The 10,934-nt window shown below is 44.8% G+C and overlaps 1 protein-coding gene across 1 annotated transcript; it reads right to left on the reverse strand.

The window, feature by feature from the left end:
* Positions 1-356: 356 nt before the first annotated feature.
* Positions 357-8,847, reverse strand: si:dkeyp-113d7.1 (uncharacterized protein LOC407709 homolog). The gene is made up of 3 exons (XM_061027253.1): positions 8,629-8,847; positions 5,662-6,364; positions 357-3,404 (listed from the first exon to the last, which is right to left on the reverse strand). The coding sequence occupies exons 2-3, from the start codon at positions 6,133-6,135 to the stop codon at positions 2,316-2,318; spliced, it is 1,563 nt and encodes a 520-aa protein (XP_060883236.1). The 5' UTR covers positions 6,136-6,364; positions 8,629-8,847; the 3' UTR covers positions 357-2,315.
* Positions 8,848-10,934: the final 2,087 nt, after the last annotated feature.

The following is a 10,934-nucleotide window of genomic DNA, read 5'->3' on the forward strand; positions in this document are numbered from 1 at the left end:
CAGCATGGCTGCGGCGGCTACCGATGAGCCTCCTGCCGTAACGGCTTTGTCCATTAATATCTAGTCTATGGTCCCACCATACAGATAGCCAGTAGCTCCCACCTGTCACTTTAAGTCTTAGTATAATTTTATCAGGTGAGTTATATTAAAAACTCAACAGAGTAGTTTTAACAAGTTAAAAAATACACTTTTGAGACCTTGTACAAGGCAGTAAACATGTTTATTTCTGCTGTTTAAGCTGGACGTTTTAACAGGATTTACTCACTTTTGGAAGCTACGCCAAGTGGACACTCGAGGAACTGCAGTTTCTTTTTGGCGCTTCAGTGTTCAGTGCAAAGACAACAGAAGACGAGATGTGTCATTAGTTTCTTTAATAATTCTGTTTCCAGTACAAGATGCTGCATCAATTTGTTCTTTTTTGCTGCAGTATTTTTTTTTTTTTTCATATTTCAAAGTTTTTTTTTTTAGGAATGACGTTATCAATAGAAGATTTGTACACAGTGAGCGATCTGAAGGGGGGGGGGGGGGTCGCTGATGTGTTTGGTCCTGTTGGAGTTCATCATGTAACTGGAATGATTTGAAGGAATGTCATCAGCAGATTATCATCATCAACAACAAAAAAGATAATGTGTCCTGATTAATCAATCAATCAATACTGGTTGAAAAGATATATCTAAATGATATCATCAGATATTTTTACAGTACAGTAACAAGAGTGTACACCTGCAAGTACCCATACCTGTAAGGAAATACTACAAAATTGGCAGCAAGTACTCCAAAATAAGTACTCACTTACGCTTGGCAAAGATTGAAAAGTACTCCGGAGTACTTTAACACTTACACTGAGGAATATAAACCAGGACCCTGCTTACCAAACACGTGTAAAGGCAAAGATGAGTTTTGATCTCATGGAGGGAGATCAGATTCTGAAAGCATTATTTCGGATTCAGAAAGTAGCAACCTGCATGTTTTTTTTTTTGTTTTTTTTAATCTCAAACACATTTTCAACCAGCTGCCGTTTGACAGAACTCAGGCTTAAAAAATAATTACATTAATGAATGTTAATACCATCTGTGCTTTGATTTGTAGTCGTTCGCTAAAGCTAACTAAAACCCTCATTGGAGACAGAAATACTTTTAGACAATCTAACCAAATAGCATCTCAGACAAACGACAAATCCAGATTTTGTATTAGAATTTAAATGAAGGACTAAATGATGATGGAGTTTTTGTTGTGCCGTACAGAAGATAAATCTGCCTGAATCTTCGTGGCTTGCATGGTCATAATGCACCATAGAAAAAATTGAGAGGTTTGCTGGGTTTATAAAACAAGACACAATTAGAGCATTGGTGTTTAAAAAATAAAATAAAATCACTGACACGGTGATAATTTTTTTTTTACCTCTGATGTCCCTTTTTATCCATTAAAGCTGGAAAACAAAAGCATCACAGAGAAATACTGTGATTAATCAAGCCTTAACTTTGAGTGTTTGTGTTCAAATGAAATGAAAAAACTCAGCTATGATAGATTAGCTGATTCTTTAACTTCCAAATCTCAGTTTAAATCAGCGTCTCCTCTGGACTGGAGCAGGACCGACCCTCATTCAAATCAGTCACAGGAATAAAATATAGATTGTCATCAGATTTGTTTGTGTGCAGAATCTCCTCCGGATTTGATCCAGGTGAGAAACAGACACCTGAAGTGACGAGCTGAATTCTGATTTCACCGTAAAACATTTCTTCTGCTGTGTTGTTCACACTCTGCGACCGATTAACTCAGATTTACAGTAACACACAGAACTTGACTCTGAAGTGTACGTGCACGTACAAGTACTCTCTCTGAAGTACTTTCTGTCCAATACTGCTCTCGGAACAGTAAAAAAAAATAAACAAAAGCTGTGTTTTCAGTGAACAGGGTCCTGGTCAGTCCGGAGCTGCTGGTCTGTTTCAGTAAAAAAAAAAACTTAAGAAGTACTCAGACTGGGGTACTGCAGTATTTGTGCTTGTGTATCATTAAGTACTCCAAAGTAAGTCCTGGGACCTGGACTCAACACTCAGACCAGTTTACAGAGTATCTACACCCATACACACACGACCACAACACGCACGCACACACACACACACGCACACACACACACAGAGACACTTGCATAAGAGCAAATGAGTCAGAGTCGCCCTGCCCACAGATAAAAAGAGCACAAAAGGTATGAAAATGTAAGAAAAGTTTGATAAGGAAAGGTAATATATGTTTTTTATAAAAAAAGAGGAATAATACTTTGTGTTTTTGCGCGAGGTTAAAGGGTGTTTGAGTCGCTTTTAGCTGCTGTCGCTGCCCACGCTGCTGCTGCTGCTGCTGCTACTCGCCGTGTCCACGCGCTCCCGCTTGTGGATCTGCTCGTGAGCTTTTAGGTGACCTGACTGGCTGAAAGTCTTCCCACAGTGGGGGCAGGCGTACGGCCGCTCCCCCGTGTGGATCTGCTGGTGGGCCTTCAGGTGTCCGAGGCGGCCGAAGCTCTTCCCACACTGCGTGCAGCCAAACGGCCGCTCGCCCGAGTGGATCTTCTCGTGGGTCTTTAAGACGCCCGAGTTGCTGAATGTCTTTCCGCACTGCGAGCAGGTGAAGGGCTTCTCGCCTGTGTGGATCTGCACGTGGTTCTGGTAGCTGGACTCCTTGCTGAAGCTCTTGCCGCAGTGCTGGCAGCAGAACGGCCGCTCGCCCGTGTGGCTCAGCTGGTGAGCCTTCAGCTCTTTGGACTGGCCGAAGCTCTTTCCGCAGGTGACGCAGATGAAGGGACGCTCGCCGGTGTGCAGGCGCTGGTGCGAGCGCAGGTCATCCGCTTTGGTGAAGCCTTTGGGGCAGTGAGCGCAAACGTACGGCTTCTGGCCCGTGTGGATGAGCTGGTGGCGTTTGAGGTTCCCGGCCTGGCCGAAGCTCTTGCCGCACTGCGAGCAGGTGTAGGGTCGCTCCCCGGTGTGGATGCGTTGGTGCGTCTTCAGGTTTCCCAGCGTGCTGAAGTTCTTGCCACACTGCGTGCACGAGAACGGCTTCTCGCCCAGCATGTTTCTAGGTTTCCTCGCAGTCGGGTTCTGTGTTTTGGTTGTAGGCACAGCACCTCCGCTCCCCTCAGCTGCAGTCTTCCTGTCCTGTGCTGGCTGCAGCTCGTACAGAACCCCACCTCCGAGCTCAGGGTCCGATTTGCCCATGCCGTCCAGGAGTAGCGCGTCGGGCCGCAGCTTGTTGAGCTCGGTGCGGAGCTCGGCCATGTGGATGGACTCGAGCGCGTTGTGCGGGCCGGACATGATGCTGGCCTCGGGGTATTCACACTTCAGGGAGCCCAGCTCAGTGTAGTAACACTGCAGGTCCACATGGTGGTCCGACTTAATGTACTCGAGTGTGTCCGTCACCTGAAACCCAAACAAATGAAAAAACATCTTATTCAGATTTTATTCTCACCGCAGTCCTTTAACACTACAGTGATATGTTTGCTTAATCACTTTCTGCTCTCTGCCTCCTCCATATTTAAACACTCGCACTCCTCAGAAACTGAACATCAGTCATTTAATAAACTACAAAAGGAAGAGCCTGTGTCCACTCATGACGTCTTCAGCGTTGGCAGCGACTATTTCTATACAAAACCAAATCAGTTCAGACTTTTCAGAGCTCAGCATCCTCAACTTTCGCCGCTGTGCTCACAGCTTTCACTTGAAAACAGTAAAACTTTTAGAGCACTGCCAAGCTTATCAATGTCAATTCTCTCTCACCAGTGTATGTAAAAACATTATGTTCATCTTTCACAGAGCAACAATAGAGTCCATTTTACGGTATGGCATCACCAGCTGGTTTGGTGTTCTAACAGTAAAATCTAAAGCTCAGATCCTCAGCCTGGTTAAGACAGCAGGCAAGATCATGGGAATGTGTGCCCCTCTTAACCCCCAGGATCTTTTTGAGCAGGCCACAATCACACAGGCCAAGGGCATTTTATCGGACACTTCCCATGTATTGCACTCTGAATATGTTTTGACACAACCGCTTCCAAAAACTCACTAGTGCCTTTTTCAGTTAAGCTCATTAATGAGCAAAAAATAGAGGAGGAACGGAAAACCAGGAGGCCCCCAATGTACCGATAACTGTAGACATGTATGTATGAAACTGTCTGGAGTGGCATGTGTACATGTGCACAGTGTGCGTGTGCATGCGCCTGTGACTGTAGGAGTGTGTGTGTGTGTATGGATACGTAAGCAGACGCTTGGGTGAACTGTAGCACGGATAAGTTAAATGTTTTTTGCACATTTGTAATTACTGTTTTTATGTTGTTTTCGATGTATCGTCCATGCAGCAATTTCCCAGCATCCGAGACAAATTTCTCCCTCGGGAGACGAATAAAGAAACCTTGAACCTTGAACCAGCCAATTATTTTTTATATGAATAATTTGGGAAATAAACGAAACAGAAATTAAATGAAATCAATGCCAAGAAGGAGTGACTCCTGATATCATCTGTGTGGATTTTAAATTCATGTTTGTTATGAGTGGACCCCAGGAAGAGGAGTCGCTACTTAGGTAGTGGCTAATGGGGATCCAAATAAACAATCTTGAGAAGAACTTGTCTTTTAACTTGCACAGTTTATCTCGTGAACTCAGACGATACTACTTTCAGGTCTTTAGCTGCTACTTGATATGACTCCTTCCCATTTCTTTATGTTTTCTTTGTCAACTTTCCTTGAATAACAGAAAACATCAAGCAGCACGCCGTAGGGCTTACAGTAAGCGGCAGCGAGAAGCACTCTGTTAGTGGACACAGGCTCTAAAGGTCTGATCCTGCAGGGATGAACCATCAGAGTTTAATCACTCCCTGTTTGGTCTGTATTGGTTTAGAGTCGCTCAGAGCTGTAAGCAGCTCTCTGTCTAAAGGGATTAGAGGCGTATCTTAATGATATTAAGATCTCAGCAGGGTAAGACTCTCTGCGACATACTCGTTCAGTTCAGTGTGAGGATGGAGAACACATCTCATCTTAATATCAGATAGCTGGACCCTGCTGCTGCTGTGATGATAACTCACACTCTTTAGAATGACGTTAATGCAGTTTAGGTCATGAGGACGGGGGAATGATCCAAAATTACAGAACATCCACTCTTCTCTCCAAAAAAAAAAAATCACATTTCACCTGACGTGTTTATTTCTGAGAGGAGGAGAAGGAGGAGCAGAGTCTGTGGTTAAAAACCTTTGTCAAGAATGAAAACTGACAGCTCATTAAGAGTGTGCAAAGATGAATTCCTGTCAGCGTGTTGCTCCTGCGGCTGTGTGAACAATAACAAAGCCAATAAAAAAACTAAAAAGTTTAAGTTTTACAGCACGTTTTTGTCAGGTGTGTCATTTAGGGCGCGCTCACTCTAGGCCAAGTTGTCCCGTACCGTGCTTAAGCAAAATCCCCCCCCCCGCCTCCCTATTCCCCTGATGGCCTGCACTCACACTGCTCCAGGACTAACCGGACCTGACCACGGTTACCGCGGTTACATAAAGCTATAATACAACACATGCATGGCTTTGCGCGATTAGGCAGAAAGGCTTGGTACAGATTTCCTGGCGTAAGCGCCCCCTTAATATCAGTTTGTGACAATAGGTTGGTGGTCTATCATGAGGTCTACCCGGGTCCATGTTTACCTGAGAGATGTAGTCGAACACAGAGCTCGGCTCGTAGTGCGACTTGTAGTCCAGCTCTGCGACATCAGTGTGGTGGAAATGGCCCAGGTGGGGGTTGTCGTGGTGACAGTGATGCTCCGACTTGATGTAGTCGAGGCCGCTGATCTCCATCTTGATCTGGTCATGGCCCAGCTCAGCAGTGGACAGCGGCTGGATCTCGGAGAGGTCCACGGTCCGGATGGGTTCCAGGTCTCCGTCCTCTGGCTCGCTCTTCACGCACGGCAGCATCACGAGTGGCTCGGCGATCTCCGCCGCCAGCGAGCTTAGTGTGGGGGTGGGGCAGTCGGAGGACATGAGGGCCATGGTGGGCGTCGAGTCAGAGGAGGTGGTCCCTGAGCCACAGTCCACCTGCAGGGAGGTGTCAAGAGGCGGCGGAGGGGAGCCGCATTCAGGGGGCATGCCGAGGCTTAAACACTCACTCTCTAAGTCTGTCATGGTGGGGGGCGGAGCTAACCCTCCTCACCTCGATCTGGAACAACACTCCTCCTCCCCCTCCTCCTCCTCCTCCTAGTCCACAAGTACGTCCTCTCTCCCTGCTTCGAGTAAGTGTACCTGTCCTGAGAGGGGACAGGCTTAGAGGTAGGGGACGTTTCCCTGAGTATCTCTTCCGGGAATCCAACAATCGTCCTTCCGATGTCAGCACCACAACCTGACTTAGACCAGCCTGCGGAGAGCGAGGGGGTGGGAGACAGGTGTGATATGGCTGTTAGTACAACACAATAAAAACAAACACAAACAAACAAGTCAAGGCAGCTGAAGAACTTCTGTGTTACTCAATGTAAAAATTGGGTTTTTGTCACTGGAGTGCGGTGGCTCTGAAGAGTGAAATCAAGTGACTATTACTGGGTAACTAAATAATCTTTCTTTTCTCTTCGGGGATCCTTTCTGTCATATCGTCAGACACTTTGACTCTAATAGATTACATTATTAATCTGAGCCTGTTTGGGGGGGGGGGGGGAAGAAAAATTACTTTTAGGAGGACAGACTTTGTCGAACAAAGACTATGTTGCAGGAATTAAAACCTCAAAGAATCAAGACCTTCTGTTCCTGTATGTCATTGAGACGCCAAAATAAGTTAGACTAGAGCTCAGGTTTAAAAAATACTGGAGGTCCCCTTTCACAAACTTTCTGTGAAACTTGCTTCACTGAGAATATTTTTGGCCCAACCACCGACCAAACTGCTGACAATTTCTGAGCATATTTAAAAAAAAAAAAAAACATCAGACTATAAAAAGAAGTAAAAGTAAGGACCGGGTTTAGACAAACTGTGATCACTCTTTAGATCGTCGTTACATTTCCTGACAAATAACAAAAAGTGAAAGGAGCCCGAGAGGAGTCAGTTTGATAACGACGACTTATAAGATGGTTTCTATACTGATTAGAGCTCTCAAGAACTGCCGTCGATGTTGTGCTTTGCCTCTGGTCACTTCCTGTCAGCACCTGTGTGTCCAATCAGACTCAAAGCTGATCGTTTGCTCTTACTCACATTGTTCCCTTTTTTCTAGAGCCTTGCTTGTGTTGTTCTTACTCTCTGATGTACGTCGCTTTGGATAAAAGCGTCTGCTAAGTGAATTGTAGGCGCCATTACAAACACGCGTGTAACTTCAGTAACAAAGACAAACATCACCTAAAAAGGATGCACATGATCTTTCTTTACGTTTTTTTTTTTGTTTAGCTGAATGTGGAGTGAAGCTCAATCAGAACCTGAGCTGTGATTTGATTGGGCTGGATTCAGTATGCACCTGATGACTGTCATTAATAAATAAGAATAAACCGCTTCAGTTTCTTAAAATGTTGCTGGATTAATTGTCTTTTTTTTTCCTGGATGACCTGTTGGGATCTTCCTCTATCGTGAACAGTCAGCAAGAAGAAAAAGTGAGGCCCAAAAATCTAAACATGCACACTGAAAAAAAAAAAAAAAAACCCCAGACAGAAGTCAAAGTGTTCTCCAGCAGAGGGAGGAGGAGAACCTCTTTGTTTGGAAAGTTTCTGCAAGAAGTCATGTTTCTGCACAACGACTTGTGTCTTTACAAGACTTTTAAAGTGCATGAAACGGTGACTGCTAGAACAACACTACTACAACTATTCCTGCAGCTCTGCAGCGGCCACACACACACACACACACACACAGACACACACAGAAAAGTTTGTAGACTGGTCTAAGCAGTGAGAAAGAAAGAAAAAAACCTCTTTTGTCCTGTAAATGAGACTGGAGCAGATTGTCTTTCTGCTGCAGCCTGCCGTCTTCCTGCTGCAGCAGCCTCCGGTGACAAAGTTAGAGATGTACCTGTCTGTGTCTTCAAACACTCAGGTACCTTTTTTGAAGCCGCCACGCAGACTCTGACTGCAGGAATCCGGCGCTGCTTTCCTCCCTGTCAGCTCCACATTCACGCCACAACCTCCCGTTAATATGCACCGAGTCTTTTAAGTTATTGTGTTCCTGGACGGCCGGAGTGAAAACAGAGGACATAACTGTGTTAACAAAAATCCCTCTGTTCTGCCATACAAAGACAGGGCAGGATGCCATGTTTTGCTTGCTAACGCGGCTAGCCAGTGGCCATCTTGTTTATCACACTAACGTCGTTGGCAGCCCGCTAAGCTAACTAGGCTAGGTGTTAGCATGGGGGAGAAAGTGAGAGTGCAGCGGGGAGTAGAGAGGAGGGGGGGGGGGAGAGAGGGTGAGAAGGGGGGGGGGGGAGCTGCGGCTCTTTCTGCATTTAGCGGCGCAGCGGGGAGCGGCGTACAAAAGGAGATCACTGCGTCCAAATCTACACACACACACACACACACTCCGGATCCGGGTCTGTCAAGGAGCCGAGCGGCAACACCGAGAGGAAGGAAACTGCGTTGTGTAGTAAAAAAAAAAAAAAAAAAAAAAAGCACGCAAGGCAGGCTGGTGATAACAGCGGGGGACAGGGCTCACGTTACCTGCGGGGGGTCCGGGTCGCTGTCCGTTTCATGGCTCGGCTCCGCTCGGCCGTCACTTGTAGCTCCCTCCGCCGGACCCGCCACGTCCACCTCGGCAGAACAACCCGCCGCCTCGCCTCCTCTCCTCCCCTCTATCACTGACTAATTCCGCTCCCTCCCTCCCTCCTTTTACCTTCCTCTCCTCCCTCCTTCTTTACCTTCCTCTCTCCTCTCGCTTATTTGCCCCCTCCGATAATCCTTCCTTCCTTCCTCCCTTCCTCCCCTCCTTCCTTCCTTAAAGCTGCCGAAGTATCTGTCGGGAATGATTCGGCTCTAAGATCCGGCTCCTTTAAATGCGAGAGGGGGCCAGTGTTTGTGTGCTGTAGGCCTGCCCACCTGCGAGCTCCAACTACCAGCCATTGTAATGATTTCTACTATGAGCACTTCAAAAATCTCCATCTCAAATCTGGAGCTGATTTAAATTGACTTGAGATTCATTCATACGTCTCAATTAAGCCTTAATGAGTGACTGATGAAGGCCAGCATGTGACACTCACCTGGTCTGAGAGAGGAGAGGAGGGGATGCAAATTTGGGCTGGTAAATAAAATAGTGCATGATTATTTTTGAAAGGTTTTTTTTTTTTTTTTTTTTTTTTTTTTTTTGCAACAGTGTCAATATCAGGCTTACATTTAATTCACAGGTAAATAAAAGCTGCAGAGAGAACCACTGGCTGTTTCCTCTCCTCCGTGGACACTTTTCATGCAGCACTGCAAGAAGGAAATCGCAGAGCATCCTCAGTGAAAAACACAACCTAGTGTGAGGCGAGGTCGGTTTCCTAAACAAGATTCTCTCCTACCGCCGCAAAGCTCTTTTCCCACGTGCACAAAACTAACCGAAATTAATCCTAAAAATGTTTCAGGGTTCGGGCTGATGTTGATGTCCTGCGGCCGGCGCACAGGATTTTGTCCCTGTGAATCTTTCATCAAACAGCATTTTTAATTCATAGCAATTAATTGGCAGGTTGTGTGGATTTTGGCATCTCCTGTTGACATTGTATTAAGAATTTCCCATTTAAAGCAATTGTAATCTGGATAATGAAGTGGATTCACATATTTGGATTGATCCAGATCAGTGGGTCTGAACTGGCGGGCCCAGACCCAAACAAAGGGTCACTAAAGTGCCTAGTAAAACATTTCTCAAATAGTCTATGAAGCACTTTTTATAAATCTGTTTTTTTCTGTTTCTAAACTCCTCAAAAAAAAGTTTGGAAACGTTATTTCGGTCACTTATTTTGCCCCTTTAATAATACTAATTGGTGTTGTATTTTATATCGTTGGATCGTGCATTCGTGGAATGTGCAACACAGTTAAACGTGTGGGTAGCGCGCTAAAAAAAATGTGCCAAAATCCCCTGGTTGCTCAATTCACGAATGCACGATCCCTACAAGTTATACCTCGTTGCAAAGGTGACTAATCTGGCTTTCCAACGATATATAATATACAACACCAATTAGTATTATTAAAGTGGCGAAATAATTGACCAACATAATGTTTCCAAACTTTTTTTTTGAGGAGTTTATGTTTAGTAGCTGTCTGAGGTTAAAACTAAAAAGGTTTCTGCCTCTTAAAAGCAGTTTTTCCTTGTCGCTGTAACTTTGCTAAATGTTGCTTAGTGCCGTGTTCGTGGTGCATTAATGTTGGGACTTTGGGACAGTAAAGATGGGTGATTGATTATCTTGTGTTACCTTCAGTCACATCACATTTTGACACCACATGAATGTAGAATTTAAAAAAAAACCTTCAGGCCCAGCTGGTAGTTGTGAACATTTATTGGTTTTATTTAAATTTTAACACTAAAAAGTACCCGGTCTCATAGACTAAAACAGGTAATAAAAACAAAAAAAATAAAAACCATCACCATGGCCTCCATCATCACATCATCATGGCAGACAGCTGTAACGAGGTGTACATTGACATTCAGACTGTGCTGTGATCAACACTGGGCACAACACGGTAACAGCCAAATAAACATGAACACTTCACCACTTTCAGGTGTCAAAGGTTAATAAAAGTTGACTCAAAATGATATTGGTCACAGAAAGGTTAAACGTCCGATCAATTCTTAGTTTAATTTTCTAATTAACTCACTGTGGACATTTCTTATTTACTGGCTGAAAGCTGAGATGTCCCACCTTTCCCATCAGTCATCTTCAGCAGCTATGAATTTAATTATTTAGAAGGAATCTCTTGAAGATTTGGTTTTCTTAGACCGCTGATTTTTTAAAAAAGGGCACATTTTATCAAAAGTATTGCATCAAATCCAAACA

This window comes from Labrus mixtus, chromosome 20 (assembly GCF_963584025.1).
Source record: "Labrus mixtus chromosome 20, fLabMix1.1, whole genome shotgun sequence".
NCBI lineage: Eukaryota > Metazoa > Chordata > Actinopteri > Labriformes > Labridae > Labrus > Labrus mixtus.

Bases quoted from the DNA above. Each gene is read 5' to 3' on its own strand.
- si:dkeyp-113d7.1 (XM_061027253.1), bottom strand. From the start codon at position 6,135: ATGACAGACTTAGAGAGTGAGTGTTTAAGCCTCGGCATGCCCCCTGAA. The intron at 3,405-5,661 runs GTAAACATGGAC...TTTGGGTTTCAG, and splicing joins TGTTCGACTACATCTCTCAG to GTGACGGACACACTCGAGTA.